The 16,893-nt window shown below is 38.5% G+C and overlaps 1 protein-coding gene across 5 annotated transcripts in view; it reads right to left on the reverse strand.

The window, feature by feature from the left end:
• COL14A1 (collagen type XIV alpha 1 chain) overlaps positions 1 to 16,893 on the reverse strand; it is a 241,550-nt gene that overhangs the window by 139,337 nt on the left and 85,320 nt on the right. For all 5 annotated transcript variants that reach the window (XM_036829890.1, XM_036829894.1, XM_036829891.1 and 2 more), the window contains exons 13-18: positions 14,907 to 15,036; positions 11,139 to 11,278; positions 5,093 to 5,219; positions 3,526 to 3,665; positions 2,907 to 3,039; positions 1,531 to 1,590 (exon numbers count right to left, since the gene is read on the reverse strand). In XM_036829890.1, the coding sequence (XP_036685785.1) occupies positions 1,531 to 1,590; positions 2,907 to 3,039; positions 3,526 to 3,665; positions 5,093 to 5,219; positions 11,139 to 11,278; positions 14,907 to 15,036 (730 nt within the window). The remainder of the gene's footprint in view (positions 1 to 1,530; positions 1,591 to 2,906; positions 3,040 to 3,525; positions 3,666 to 5,092; positions 5,220 to 11,138; positions 11,279 to 14,906; positions 15,037 to 16,893) is intronic.

The following is a 16,893-nucleotide window of genomic DNA, read 5'->3' on the forward strand; positions in this document are numbered from 1 at the left end:
TGGACATGACAACAAGTATCATTTAATGTATCTCTACCATGTAGACCCAGGGGAAGCGAGAACAACTCGGCTGTAGTTAATAGAGAGCCATGATACCTACTGGTAGCAAACAAAAATGGGCTTAAGAGATGCTTTCAAGGTGAGATCATGGATCCCTCAAACCACCAGCTCTGTATATACACTAGGAAGGGGAACTGGGGAGCAGCCCTTGGACTAGGAAACCAGAAGGGGAGCCCAAAGAGGGGCACGACTGTGAGAACGTCACATTAGGGCTGAGCTGGAAGTGGGCATGAGGGACCAAATGTGGTCAACCTCGGCGTGCAATCCAGCATCCAACACACGTCCCATCACCTGCTCCCCCATTTCTGTTTTCACACTTGTCACTCAAAGCACAAATCTCCCACCAGGGCTGCCTCTACCCACTCAGGCCACACGGATTTCTTCCTTTTTCTGAGATCTGTCCACACTCCTTCACTCGTTTTCTCTGACATGTTCCTTTTCATCTCCCAAAGTGACTGCTCTCTCATTTGTCCCATTTTTTCTTCTCCCTCTTGTGCCAACTTCCTTTCATTCTGCCCATCTCCATGGACTCTTTCTCCTCTTCATTCATTTATTCATTCATTCAGCAAACGTTCTTTGAGCTTTTTCTGTATGTCAGACTGGTTAGGCCTTTAAGACATACAATGATTTACAGTCGACAAAAATAGTGAAAGTGTCACAGAGGAGACAGGAGAGTGACATTTACCAGGCAAAACTTTACCTACTGGGCTGTAGGTACAAAATGCAACATCTCACCTTCAGGGTTAGGAGTTCTAGATGGTAGGAGGATATGGGGAAAGCATGAAACGTATGGCTGAGGCCAGGAAGGGAAGCAGAACCCAGTCAGGAAGCATCTTGTATGTTATGATAAAGAGATGTGGGGTCATAAAGAAGGGCTCAGTAAAGGTTAACTGAAGAATGAATGAATCAGTGAACGCATGAATAAATGAATGGTATTGGAGATTCACTGAAAGGTTTTAGGTCAAGAAATAAATATCATCAAACTTGTTTTATCTAGTTGACTGTGACAGCTAGTTGCGAGGTATATTATAACGGAGGGGAGAGTTAAGCTGAGAGAGAAAATAGCTGATGTAGGAAGACCAATACACCAGCCATGGCTCAGTTACCCACAGAAATGCATGGAAACTATGATATGAATAATTCTCAACAGAGCGCAGTAGGAGAAGGCACTGAGATCAAGAGTAGGGCAGAGACTCCTGGGGCTGGATACTAACGTCCTCTAAAAGATTAGATGGGAATTCAAAACAAAGATGGGAAAAATAGAGAGTACCACAGTGATATTGATTAGTAGACTAGAAGACCAATTAGCATTTAGGGATAAGAAGAGGTTGAGAGCTCCGAGGGGAGTGAAATTTGAACTGGTATGCCCTGTTCCTAATCAATCATATAAATCAAATAAAACTGGGATAATATAACTTCTGTTTAAATCAAACTTTTCTTATGGGTAAACAGGCTTCTATTTGTCCTTACCTGATGTCACAGGCCTGGTAGGCGCTTCGGTCGTAGGCGGTTCTGTCCAAACACTGTCAACTAAAAATATATTCCTCAGTTTAAAATTCTGTAATGATGATGACTGTATACATTAGTGTATAGCATTTTGTAGTTTTCAAGGAAAAGTTCACCTATATCATGTCACCTGTTTCTCACAACAACCTTGACCATGGTTGCAAGAGAGAAGTGAGTTGTAAGGCAGACATTGTATCTATTCCACAGATAAGGAAACAAACCCAAAGAAGTTAGTTTCTAATCACAGATACCAGCCTTCATATACACATTTGAATTACATCTATAAAATTGTGAAACCTCCCAGTTACTTTGAAATGAGGCATAACCATGGTGATGAAAGGAAATTAAACAGTGCTGTAGATCAAGTTGTAAAGGGGCTGCCAAATAGGACCAGCAAGGAAGACAATAGGAAGTGCATCTGCTATTTCTCGTATCCACCCTGGGCAACCAGTGGATGGAGCTGCTGTGTGGTGCTCCGCCTAGATGCCCTCTTCATCAGCATACTCATCCAGCAGCTTCTGGAGTACAGGTTGCCAATGGCTCAGAGCTCTGGGAATTGCTTTGCCTGGAGTTGCAGACTCTGTCAGGGGACGGCCTGCCTCCAATCACTGGGGATGCAGGGATAGAAAGGCCCAGCCCCTTTGACTCAGCTTGGGATCACTCAGAAGGGTCATACCAGGTCCAGAATTTCTAATAGAATTAGCTGAGGGCTCTGTTTTAGCTTCTCCCTAGGTCCTATTTCCTTACAGATGTATCTCCCAACTACACTCTTCAATAAACCTTCTGGATGCAATTTTCTACTTCAGAATCTGGTTCCAGGGAACCCAATCAAAGACAATTTAATATGTGGTTAATACCTCATATTTAAAAAATGAAGGGATAAATGAATCAGCAAGTGAATTTTGTGGTTTCTTGGAACCAAGATCAACTTGGGAAATTCCAGAAACTCTTGAACATTTTTGCCCTACATTTATTTGTTTGCTCATTTATAACTTATTTCATCCATCCATCCATCCATCCATCCATCCATCCATCCATTCCTCCATTCAACAAATATTCATTGCACAGTTAAAATATGCCAAGAACTGTGCTAAGTGTTGGGGACATAATGGTGAACAAGACAGATATGGTCCCTGCCTTTAGGTGATGATAGAATAGGAGTCTAATAAGATGCTCTGCATATTGCTTTCATTAAAGGTAAAGATGTATGAAGAGTTCTAGGGACAAAGCCTCTGTAGCCAGGAATAAGGCTGATGTGCAGGGAACCTGCTGGCGTGAAGAGTGTGTCAGAATAAATGGTCGGAGCTTGTGAAGTCCATCTTGGCCTGACCAAGACTTACGTGTGGTCCCAACGGCGGTCACCACCTCAGTCTCACTTCCACCATCCAGTACAGCCAACAGGGAAACTTCATATTCAGTGCCAGGGTCCAGGCCTTCAATAACATATGAGTCTTGGTCTTCTTTTAGGACAACCTGAAAAGTATTTGGTGCCTAGTAACTGGGTTTACTTGAATAACATAGGAAAAAGTTAAGAAAAAATAATAAAAAGGAAAGATGTTATCCCAAGTGTAAGCAAGAAGTGACTAAGCATAAACAACTCCAGGGCCGTTGAATTCAATTTTAAAGTCAAACCAGAGACTTTTTTCTTTCCAAATCTCTCAGCAAATAAACGATTAATATTGCAAAAGGGACCTTTTTTGAAGTTTTTAAAAATTTCATTTATGACTATCAAAGAATCTGGAAATACATAACATATATAACTAAAGCCCTAGCAAAAATGCATTTTAATTTTACAAAAGTCATATGATTTGACATTTATAAAACTCCAGGTCATGGAAAATATTAATTACTTCTGGGATTCTCAATCTGTCTTAAAACAAAGACCAACTCAAATGCAGCAGTGGGCATTCACTTCCAGATAAAATGCCCTGGATTAATTTTCAGTCTCAGACAACTCACTTCTTCAGTCTTCCCACCGTAGACTGGAATCCACATCAACTTGTGTTGCCCTTCATCAACCGAGAGGGGATGCCAGGTTACTCTAAAACTATCTGTTGTCACCTCATCAATTTCCAAGTATTGCTGGGCTGGAACTTCCTCTGTAAGCCAAGGAGGGAGATTTTGTTAGGGAACTGAGGAGGTAAGAAAACCATAACTCAAGCAGCTCCCCAGGGTCACAGGTAGAGAAGACTCTCTGGCGAATCTCTTGTTTTTGGAAAGCACATGGAAGCAGGGAAAGCAATGCCAATTAGTCCAGTGTGGGCTTATGTTTCTGTTTCCAGCATTTACCCACAGTATAAGTTAGGAAGACCAGGGACACAGCAGATTTTTACAGTTTTCCAGTAATTTCCAGAACTCTTAGATTCTCTATTTGGCTCTTTTCATTAACTATAAAAAATAAGAGTGCCATATTCATTATTTTACAAAGATACTATTTTCCAAGTATTTTGAAGAAGTTAACAAAATGATGCCCTAGAGGCCTGAGAAATGTCACTTTTAGCTTTATTCACTTTCGTGCCTAAATCACTCTCTAGTAATAAGTTAAATCCTATAGAAGAACGTTCATCCTTTTAATCTTGTACATGTGGCTGCCATCAGAAGTGAAGTATAATTTATCAGACATCCATTATTTCACTGCTTACACACTTCTGGGATGTATGACAGAGACCATAACATCTAATTACAACCAAAATGAATTGTCAGTCATTGATTTTTATTATATGAAATCAGAGATTTTAAAACTCTTTAACAGGATACCGTAAGAATTCCAACTACAGTTAGCCCTTGTGAGATTTTGCAAAATTACTGAACTTTTTTCTGTGAATATTATTTCTCAGTCCAGCTTATTTCTCATCTCTCTCCAAATTACCTTCTCATCTCCTCAATACAGCGCTAAATTTGTTTCCAAGTGTAATTCATGATAGGTCCAGAAAGCAAACAATAGAATTTTCCCACCAGGAGGCAGAAAGAAGTTATATTTATTGACTACAGGGTATACATAGAAAAGAAAAAAAATGCATTCATGCTTTATTTTTTATTTTAGTATTTAAAATATCCCATATTGTTGTATTAATATTGCAAGCTGCATGAAAATACATTATTGGCTATAGATTGACGTATTAGGTTAAATGGTATGAAACCATCATTTTTTGTAGGTCAAAAACTGTTGGAGAGCTGTAATTTTGGAAGTTCAACTTAATATACACATATATCAATGGAAGAAATGTGAAAATTTTATGTCGCTAGAACAAAAGAAACAGTGTGAGATCAGGAAGAGAACAATGCACACTTTTATTTAACTGAGACCTTTGAACTTAGATGGTCCTGTCCCTCTTTCCCTTGCTTTGATAGAAAATAATTAGCCAGTAGGCATTCTACTCACCTAATTGTTCATTGGGTAATAATACTATAAAGTAAACAAATATTAAAATGCAATCTCTTCAAAATCACAATTGAAGAAGCTGCTCCAGCTCCTGGTTTCCATACAGCTACTCTTGGAAACTTTTCAAACCGTAATAAGGCTTACCTGTGGTAAAAATTCCAGTCAGAGGCTCCGACTGTCCTTCATCATAGATGGAGAAAATGGCAACAGTATACTCGGTGAGGGGTGTCAAGCCCTTCAGAGGGAACATAGTAATAGGATCAACCTCAACCTGCAAAAGAAAGAAGTCATAATAGCTATATCAGATACTCTCTAAATACAGGAAGCAGAAGCCATTTTATTCTCTGCAGTTCACTTGGCTGGCAGCAGAGCTGTTAAGTACTGCAAAAGAGATACTGAATTATAAAACCATTTAGATATTCACATTTCTAATCTTACAACCTTAAATAGAATATCTATCAGTAAATTCTCATGACATAGTTGCAACCAATATTATTTCCATTCATTAAAGATATAGAAAGTGAAGTACACAAAGTTTGCAATGCTAATACAAATAAATGTAATGTTAACAGCCGGATTTGCTAGGAGTAGCCAGTCATGCACAATAACTTCTGTAGGAGTGAAATAGATGAGCAACCATTGAGGAGAAGGTGAGCACAGTTGCTGTTATTTTGGTTCTTCAATGTGTCAACATTTTTTTTTTTAACATCTTTATTGGAGTATAATTGCTTTACAATGGTGTGTTAGTTTCTGCTTTATAACAAAGTGAATCAGCTATACATATACTTATATTCCCATATCTCCTCCCTCTTGCATCTCCCTCCCAGAGTCAACATTTTTTAATTGGTAAGTTTCACATACAAAGAGAAATCCCTGGTCAGACACACCAACTTTCTTTCCATGTCTTTCCCACCTCAGGGCCTTTGCACATGCAATTCATTCTGTCTGAGGCCCTATTTCCTTGGCTCTTTTCAAAATTAGGGCTTCACCGTCTGTCAGGACTGTGCTTATATTTCACCTTCTCACGGGGGTGTTCATTTTTCTACGTATCTCAGTAGGGTGATTCTCTAACATTGCCCTTGTTTGTTTTCTCCCTAGCACCCATCCCAGCCGGAAATTATTTTGTTTCCTAGTAGAAGATGTTTATTATTTCCTGCACAGAGTGTAAGCCCCTTGAGGTCAGGACCTTGTTTAGCTTCTTTGCTACTGTATGTTGAATTATATATATGTTTTGAGTGAATAGAATACGTAAATGAAAACTGAGATGGAAGCACCAAAGATCCATTTTACAAGAGATTAAAAAAAAGGGGTGGTGGTGCTCATCTGAGCAAAGAGTTAATCCAGAAACCATAGACATCTTGAAGGAATTGACCTCAGGTCAAAAAAAAGATTGCCAGCCCTGGGGGAAGGAGTTTCCCTTTTCACGTTTTTGGAACTCTGAGCCACTCTGCTAGAGAGGACCAGCCAACCCCAGCCTTTTCAGCCACCCCAGACATGGATTGAAGTCATCTCGGAAGTTCCAGCCCAGTCAAGTTCCCAGATGAATGTAAGGGTCACCTCAGCTGACACCACATGGAGCAGAGACAAGCTGACCCTGCTGAGCCTGCCCAAGTTATATAATCATGGGTTGTTATTTTAAGCCAGGGTGTTGGTTACACAGCAATAGTTAATTGAAAATATGTATTATCTTCTTCTGAATCTAGGCCTGATAATATTATGGGTAATTCTTAGCATTTAATATTTACTCTGGTCTGGGTATTATCTCATGCTTTACATGCATTAGTTGTACTTACATCCTTACCACAACATTGTCAGGTAGCTCATTATTACCCCTAAGTGGAAGATGGGAAAAATGAGACTCCGAAAAGTTAAGGAACTTGCCCAAGGGAAAGCCAGCTAGTTCCTAAAACTTAATCACAAGTGTTTCACACTCTAAATTCTCTGTTTGTAAATACTATTTACAGTATGGCTCCATTATTTAAACTCACAGAAAAGACAAATACTTAAAATATGAGTTCAAGATGTTCTTCTAAACTATATTTCCTATTGCTTTCTGTTGTTTTGAATTGTAATGGCTAAGATTTACTGAGCACTTATAATGTGTCAAGGACCTTACATTCATTGTTTTATTTAGCCTCCGTATCCCCCATCAAACACTAGGTATTTATAATGACTGTTTTACAAATGAGGAAGCTGAGGCCCTAAGACCTTAACCAACTTTCCTGGAGACATAAAACTATTAACTGGAATGAATAGTTAGGCCTTGGTATACTTATATATAAGTGTATATTTTTATTTATATATATATATATATATACACACACACATATATATACACATATATATACACACACACACATATATATATGTAAAAGCATATGTATTTTGAACATTATATATTGAATATATATATTTATATATATTTTCAACAGATATATATATATATATATATATATATATCTGTTGAAAAGATCTAGTTTATTAAAAGCATTTTATTTGCTGCTGAACAGACCATATTTTATGCATTAATTATTGATCATTTTATTTCATCAAATGAAAACTTCTAGGTATCATTTATTTTTACTTGTTATCATATTATGTTTTAGGTTAAGTTCTGGAACTCATTTTATTGGTAGTACTTTTAAGATGTAAGAGAAGAATTTGGGAAAATGGTAACAAATGACTATGATTCATTGTTATGCAACGATTTTTGAGTAAAATTTTTCAAACTATCTAGCAAAAACTTCACCTCAGCCTATTCTAGGATGGATGAACAGAATCCTTGATGAGGAACGAGGGACTTGGGCTCTGCTCTGGGCTCTGCTGTTGAGTCACTGCTGTAGGGGACTGGACTTGTCTCTCAGAGTCTAAAAACTGTGGCCTTTCATTTATAAAACTCAAATGGCAGCACTTTAGTTCTCCATCATGTTTGCACATTTCCCCAAATCTTTTCACAGTACATGCTATCTGAGATGACTTCTTTCTGCAATTTGACAGGTCAGGCTTTGGCAACATTTTTTTCTATAAAATTTGCACAAGGTGCTCTCTGTAAAAACCTCAGAGGCTGTCTCAGGATTAGCACTCAATGTGTGTTAGCTGCCATCATCATCACCATCACCATCACCATCATCACCATCACCATCATCACCATCATCACCATCATCCCCTCCATCATCATCCTCATCACGATCACCATCACCATCACCATCATCCTCATCACGATCACCATCATCACCATCATCCTCATCACCATCACCATCATCACCATCACCATCATCATGATCACCACATCACCATCACCATCATCACCATAATCCTCATCACCATCACCATCATCACCATAATCATCATCACTATCATCATTACCACCATCATCATCACCACCACCATCATCATCACCATCACCATCATCATCATAATCATCACCATCACCATCATCAGTAGCAGCAGCATTTGTTTAAGTGCTCTGTTTTGTTTTTCTTTTTTGGTCTCCAAAAGTTAGGGAGAGGGGTCATGCAGAAAAGACAGAGGAGGAAGAGGAAGTGAAGGAGGGAAGATGGGAGGAAGTGAAGCAGAGAAATAGGAATTGAGTTGAAAACAAAGATTTTACAATCAATTACATGTTACGTAGTACGTAGATTTTAGTTGGGACATTTTGAAATTCATTCCAGAATATTTTGGGAATTTCCTAAAAATCCAATTGTAGCATTATCTCTAAATAAAAGCTTAAATTAATAGAAGTAAAGCAAAATATGGTAGGAATATTCACCCTTAAAAATCACATATTCCAAAACTAGGTAAAGTAATATTTGTCTTATATAAGACACTTATCCAGCAACCTTTAGTCTCAATTGCATGGTTAACAATTAAGAATTAAGAACACACACACCAGTCAAAATGGAAATGTTACAAAATCTACACATTGTTTATGCATTGTTATGCATTTTACTCAAATAAAATGTTCTCAGATTTTTATTCATGGTCTATTTACTCATATTTTAAATTCAGTTTTATCAAACATAGTTTTCTAATTTCCCAGCACAATACAAATTAGAAATAGCAAGTGCCAAAGGCACTCCCAAGACTGAAAACCACTGCAAAAAATCACATGTATTTCTCTACAAATATATTATTAGTCTGGGGTCATTATTTATAAAGGCAAATAACGTAAAATTCCATGAGAGGCCAGAATAGCTATAATTTTTTTTAACTGGATGTTAACTAGACCTATTATAATCATTTCACAATGAATACAAATATTAAATCATGTTGTATACCTGAAACTAATATAATGTTATATGTCAATTACACCTCAATAAAAATATATAAATATATTTATATAACTCATATTTACATATATATGACAGTTTATTTTTGTTTCATGAAAAATTATCACCAAATAAGAATATTTTGCAGTGAAAAGATATGCTAGTGAATACGGTTGTTATGTTATTTTAATTGTTCAATGAGTCAACATTTTAAAATTGGTAAGTTTCACATAGAAATAAAAATCCTTGGTCACAGAGTCAAGGGGAACAAGACCTGGCAGCCCCCGGCTACATTTCTGTACAGCAACCGTCTTCAGGAGCTGACACCGGCTGCTTCTTGGATGAACATGTACAAACTCCCCGGCAGGGTAGTCCCCACTACACCCAGCATCTGTGTCACTGTAACCCATTGTCCGTTGTCATTTATTGTTGTCTTTCAGTAGAGAATTTCTTCCACATGCATGTCCCCAAAATGGGAATATGAAATATAACCTAAGGTAGCTTCATATTTCAAGAAAAACAGGTGAGACTGTATTTCTTTGCAGGTGTGACAATTTCTGCACTCATTTACATTATCTGCATAACCTTCCTACATAGCTGAATTTGCAACCCTTGGGAAAGTGGTTTATTTATCGGTGATAGCAAAGAGACACTGATAGCTCGGTGCTTTTGACTTCCTTCTTTTACTACTCCAGGATCTCATCTTCAAAAGCAAAGCAGCTAGTCTAAAGATTCCAGCTTCGTCAGAATTATTTGCCCTCAGGATTTTTGAAGATTTAATGAAAGATGTTGAACAGTACTTCTGTACTGTTAGCAAATGTGCAGTTATTGCCCACTCATTACCTAGTGTCCCGTATGATGGCACATTCCACAAAATATTGCTTGGATTTACTTGTAGGAAATAGTTTGTCTCTGCATATGAAAATATTTGCTTTATTTGGTCAGAAAATAGAAATCATGTAATCCAACATATTTCCCTTGTTGTCTTAGCTTCTTGGACCAAGATAAGAAAAAAAAAAAATAACTTTGCTATCTAGCCTGCTAAAATGTATTTCCAAGGAAAGAATTTCTGAAGAGTATTCGTCACTGAGTGCAAAATACTGTATCTTCATGGGTTTCAATAAGTTCTATTATTTGAAAGTATCTTCCTACACAAAACCTGAATGATTCAGTTTTCAATGTAAGCTCATTGAACTAGGGTCTTTCAGATGCCGGTTTACTAAAAAGCAGAGGGATAACCTGAAAAACACTGATATTTCTAGTTTACTACTTGTGTGAAGATACATACTTCCTCATCCTTATTCGCTGGGGCAGATTGTATTTTCCAAAGATGGCTGTGTCAATATCTATCTCCCACCCCACTTGCCTCCCACCATAGGTTGGCACTGTGCTTCTACCCATCTTGAATCCATGCAGGGACTTGTGGTATCTCCTACCTACGGAGTGTGGTGGAGGTGATATTTCTGTGACTTTTGATGCTAGGTAACAAAAGGTGATACAGCTTTCACCCAGCACTCTCTCTGTCTCTCTGGATACATGCCTGGGGACTCCTGAGCCAGCAGGTAAAAAGTCCAGCTCTCTTAAAGCTGTCAGGCTGAAGGGATCACGTGAAGAATCTACTTAGAGATACAGAGAGCCACTCCAACACCCAGCTGGTCCAGCCTTTCCAGACCAGGTACCAGACATGAACATGGAAGCTGCTGTGATGACATCAGCTCCAGCCACTACCTGGCTACAGTCTCAAGAGTGACCCCAAGCCAGAACTACACACGCAACTCCAATTCCTGACCCACAGAAACAGCAAGAGAAAATAAATAATTAGTATTGCTTTGAGCCACTGTGTTTTGGGATGATCAGTTACATAGCCATAAAAAACTAAGACCCAACCACCGGAAAAACGCACATCCTGGTCCACAGCTTACCTCATTGATTTCAGTCCCATCGGCGTTGTTATATACGATCCGATAACCACTGATCTTTCTTGAAGTTGGGTCCCAGGCTAACCGAGCACTGTTAGAGCCAACACTGGAGATTCTCAGGTTTCTGGGTGGACTTAAGGGCACTTTGCAGTAAACGGAATAGAAAATAAATAAAATTTTAAATAACATACATGTAAAAAAGACTCCCAAAACACAGCACCTCTGACTTCTGAACTACTTACATATGAAAAATTTCACCCAGATAATAACTGATAACAAAGAACATTAACACATCAACAAAGAAAAAAAGTTTTCCTTGTAGAGAATGAATAGCAGCAACCAATTACACATTCTTAGAAATAAATGAGGTTTAGGTAAATCTTCTGTGCCTTTCTTTTCTAGTCAAAGCTATTATTATAGGCTGATACAAATAAAAAACCTAATGGATCAAAAACCAGGACACCTGAAATTAGACCTTAGCTATTGCATTCAACTATCATCGGATCCTGGCAAAGTCACTCTACTCCTCCGATCCCCAGTTTCCCATATGTGAAATGGTTTCCCATCTGCCGTCTCCACATGAGTATCTATTAGGCATTTCCACCTTAACATGTCCAAACCCGAACCACTGACTCCTGCCACCTCTCCCAGTCTTCTCTCTCAGTCTCTTCCTCTGAACAAATGAAAACTCCATGCCTCCCATTGCTCAGGCCAAAAACCTTGGAGTCATCCAAGATTCAGGTTTCTGAACATGTGTCCCCTTCTCAGTGAAGCTTTCCATGATCACCTTATGTAAAATAATCCTTCCACCTCAATACTACCTAACTCCCTTCCTGGATTCATTTTTTTTTTATTGCACATTTATTGGTCTCTTGTGTCTCTCTTCGAATATACTATAATATCAGGGGATTGCAGAATTTGGTTTAATTTTGTTCCCCTCTTTATCCCCAGTATTGCAAGTTCTCAATAAATATTTCTTGAATCAACGAGTAGGAGTCTTGCCCTGGATACATCCCACTGGCTTTGTGAGACTAGATAAAAATAAACACTTTGCTGTGGCTTTAAAAATATTTAAAGAGGTGTTAATATTTCTGCAGATTCCTGACTACCAATTCCAAAGCTTTTTGTACTTCTTGAAGGACCCCTTTCTGAGTCAACAGATAAAATTTGTCAATAATCTTTGAGGGCTTCGTGAGCTTTTACAGGCTTACAGTAAAAAACAATTGTTAAGATTGACTGCAGGCTTTCTATGAGCCTGAAGATGTAACACGTTATCTCATTAAATCCTTACTTTAGACAGCAAGGATAGAGTTACAATTAGCCCCATTATACAGATAATGAAACTGAGGTAACTTGGCCAAGGTCACAGTTAGTAGAAGCAGAAGAGCAGTTTGAATTTAACCCAGGCAATTGATCAATTGATTTGAGAGCCTGTGCTGATAGAACCAGCAGAATAACAACTTAGGAGATAAATCATGACAATTGTCAGCTGTAGCCGTAAGCATGACGTTTCCTCACCCCAAAAGCTAACCCTTTCATTAATTCAATATGTACCGATTATATGGTAATAAAGAACCTATAGGACTTGGTGACTCTCTATACTTAAAGGGCTAGAAAGAAAGTGTAGGAGAGAGAAAAGCAATGTAATTAACTTCAAGTGCTGTGCACACTTAGCTCTAAATTCTTCTGGAGTTCAGTTACTCTTGGCAGTATAGTGGAACAATGTCTAGTTTCCTCAGTGCATAAAAGTGTCAGTTTCAGGAACAGGTAGCCAGGATATCATTTTTAGGACTTTTTAAAAAATCAACTACTAATGGGACAGAGTCACGGACACTTTTTAAAACTACAAGTATCTGCTTTTTGGAAGTTCAATTTAGGCCACTTTGCTCTTGCAAAGGACCAACATTAGTACCTAACTGAAGGTTTCACTAACTGAAAGAAATCTAAAGGGGATTTTTGCTTTTATAAAAAAAGGCGAAAGCAAAAATAGCATTCAGGCTTGGCTTTGCAGCAAACCATTACGGAGACAGCGTGCACCCCAGGCAGCAAGAGCGGCCCCGCCCAGCTCCTTCCCCTGGAAATTACACTCAGCATCTCAGCATCAAGCCGCCACAGCTTTGAACTCTGTCTGTGAGCATCTGTGCTTTATCTTGATTTATTTTGTGCATCCATTAGCAAGATGTGTCCTAAAATTAATTGCTTCTTTGCTTTATGTCATTCGGCTTGCGAAAGGTTTCATGGGAACACTACTTTCAAAGAGTGGATAACAAATGAGTTATCCTGAATAAACAAATGAGTATTCTGAGTGAAAAAGAGAGATGGGTGGTTGGGAAAAGTTTTCCTTCCAAATCTACAGAGTTCCAAAATTGACTTAGGTGATATATTAGATGCTTTCTGACTTATTTCTTTTCCCCTTCTTTCTTGGGCTCTCCGAGTTTTGTTGTTTGTTGTTTTAATTACACCGGTCTTCCTCTGAAGAGCAAGACAACATAGCCTCGACTAACAAAGAATGGATGTGGGAGAAAACTTCCTTATCATTAAATTTCTTTGTATGTTTCTCAAGTAGAATCTTCAAGACAAAAGCACAGTAGAAATTGTGCTATTCACCTCCTTCCAGGCTCAGAGTGATGTGAGAGACCCCATCTCCTTGCCCTTTCTTATTCAAAACACAACTAATAGACCCCTATTTTTAATCGTAGGTGACAAAACATTGTTAGTTTGGCAGGGTAGCATTTTCTCTATGTCATATTTTCAAATAGATAATTACAACTCTTAAAAATATTATGAACTCCCTATATTTACCCAAATTGGACTTGCCAATACAATTTTTACTCAATTTTTAAAAACTAATTATAATAATAATAGTCTGAGATCAGGAGGACATCAAAGATTTTCAGAAAAAAGTGTGAATTTTGGTATGAGTGGGAGTAAAAAAAAAATATTGAGTAACTATGTGTTAATAACTTTAATTTGTATTACTGTATTTAATCTTCTATCAACCACATGCTATCAGGTTATTGTTCCTCCTTTCACAGGCTCAATAATGCTCCATCACTTGCCCATTGTCACCCACCCAAAATATGACTTTAGCTGGGATTCACATCTTGGCTGCTCTGATTCCAAAGCCCATATTTTCCCCCCATATTCTGCTCTAGCATTTGGATTTAGACAAGGACACTGGTGGCATCATCTAGAGGATGCCACAGTTCAGTTCTAGAATCCATGTGACTCAATAACAACAAGACGAGGGCTTCCCTGGTGGCGCAGTGGTTAAGAATCTGCCTGCCAATGCAGGGCACACAGGTTCGAGCCCTGGTCCGGGAAGATCCCACATGCCACGGAGCAACTAAGCCCATGTGCCACAACTACCGAGCCTGCGCTCTAGAGCCCGCAAGCCACAACTACTGAGCCCGTGTGCCACAACTACTAAGCCTGCGCTCTAGAGCCCATGCTCCGCAACAAGAGCCACCGCAATGAGAAGCTCGCGCACCACAACGAAGAGTAGCCCCCGCTCTCCGCAACTAGAGAAAGCCCACGCACAGCAACGAAGGCCCAATGCAGCCAAAAATAAGTAAATAAAATAAATTAAAAAAAAAAATAACAACAAGACGAGAAGAAATACACTTCCTTCCCCTAAATAAATTAGACATTTTCCTACATTACAGTTAGCTCTTAAGAGGTTTCAACCTAAACCAGTATTTCTAATTCAGAATCCCCATGTTTGTTTGGGCTTTTATTACAGCATTTCATCTGAGTGACTGAACCACTCACATGTTGTTTCTTGTCCTGTAACAGGGTCGCTGGCCTCTTCTCCAAACATAGCATAAACTGTGACTGTGTATTCCGTATTGGGCAACAACCCACTCAGCTCAATATCTGTGTGGGTCTCTCCAATTTTCATCTGAAAAGAACACACGTTATCAGATCGTTCGCCAGTGTATGTTATTCACGCTGATCAGAGCGCAGCTGAATACAGGTGAGACTTTATGTAACAAGACTTTGCCTCCTCACAAACCCTTCTTCATCAAACAGGTTTCAAGCCGTAATTTTTTTCATTGTCTCATGTTATTTTATATTAGAACCAGAAGCTATGAAACCATATAAAACTGAATGCGCCGTGCGTGCTCTTTTAGGATAACGCTTTACATCTGGACAAGTGGCAGCTGCAGCCAGAATAACAGTGTCAAATATTTGGTCCCCAGAAGAGCGTGGGTGGAGATGAATCAGAAACGTTCTCTACGAAGAGAGTAAGTTCCAGGCAGCATGCTGAGAGGGGGATGCCAAGTGGACATCTTTCGCCGCTTGGCTAATTCTCACCAGTCCTCTGACTGGATGCCCAGTTTTTGCTGCAAACCCTATGGAGCCAGACCAGTGTTGCCCCATTCAACAGAGGGGCCTGTCCACTTGGATTGCAAGTCCCTTCCAGGAGTCCAAAGAGATCAACCCACCTTGATGCTCAAATCGGCAATTTGCTTCTTGATTTGGGGATGATTTTTCTGACCCTGGGGGTCAGTCAAACTAGCCAACATTATCAGTGTGTGACAGGAATGGTTTTATTTTTGTTTTGGAAAGAGGGAAAAATATCTCCATAGACTGTCCCCTGTCATACAACTGTCAGTGGTATGGTCAAATTAAAACATTTAATTTTGAAATATCTCAGTGTATATAATATAAAGGTAGAGAAAACAACGTAATATTCCCTGATGCACCCACCACCCAAATTTAATAAATATCAACATTTTGTCATATGCACATCAGATCTTATTTTAAAAAGCACTATATAGTCAAATAAAACAAACTCTTTCTCACCACCTCTACCCTAATGTTGAAGTGTATCTCACTGATACATTTTTTTACGAATATATCTATAAATAGTATATGGTTCAGTATGTTTAACAATGTGCATAAATGGACCATTCAGTGTAATATTTTTACAGTTTTTTCCCTGGCAATATTAGGTTTCAAGATTTAGCCATGTTGAAACACAGGGACATAGTTCATATTATTTAATTCCCTTATGAGATTCTTTTGTATAAATATGCCATTATTTTCCATTCTGTTGATGAACATGGCAGTTGTTTGCAATATTTTGTTCTGACCAAGTGCCTGCACTGAAAAGTCCTGGAAGGATGTTTCTCTACGATATATACCTAAAAAATTGTATATATCTTTAACTTGCTGAAATATTTCAAATTATTCTCCAAGGCAGCTGTACCAATCGACACACCAGTTTACACGAATGTTTCTGTCTCCCCACATGCTCACTAATATGCAGTATTATCAGACTTTAAAAACTTTGCTAATCTTTTGGGTGTGAACGGGTATGCCTGTCTTTTTTATTTTTCTCTTTCCTGGTAAAGCTTAGTGTCTTTTTAGCATCATTTTAAAGTCTCCCTTCCACCAAAATAATTCAGATCGACATTAAATCCAAGTGGGCAAAAACTGTCTAAGCCTTGGTAATAAAAGAACACATGTCACCAATGTTCTGTTCTTGACACTAGAATCACCATATTATTGGCCCTAAAGATTCTTGTCAAAAGAGGCAGGTTTTAGATAATGTGAAAGGATCGAGTGCTATACTCCCTCTCATATCCACTCCACCTGCCTGGTCAACCCTCCCAACGGTCACAGACATCTCTGCTTTCTTCCTGGAACATCCACACTGTAGTAATTGTTAACTATAAATTAAAAAGAAGGACTAAAATAAATGATTCGAAAGCCAAAGATTCATCATTTAAAATGGAAAAAAATGCAAAAC

The sequence above is a fragment of the Balaenoptera musculus genome, chromosome 17, assembly GCF_009873245.2.
Source record: "Balaenoptera musculus isolate JJ_BM4_2016_0621 chromosome 17, mBalMus1.pri.v3, whole genome shotgun sequence".
Taxonomy (NCBI): Eukaryota; Metazoa; Chordata; class Mammalia; order Artiodactyla; family Balaenopteridae; genus Balaenoptera; species Balaenoptera musculus.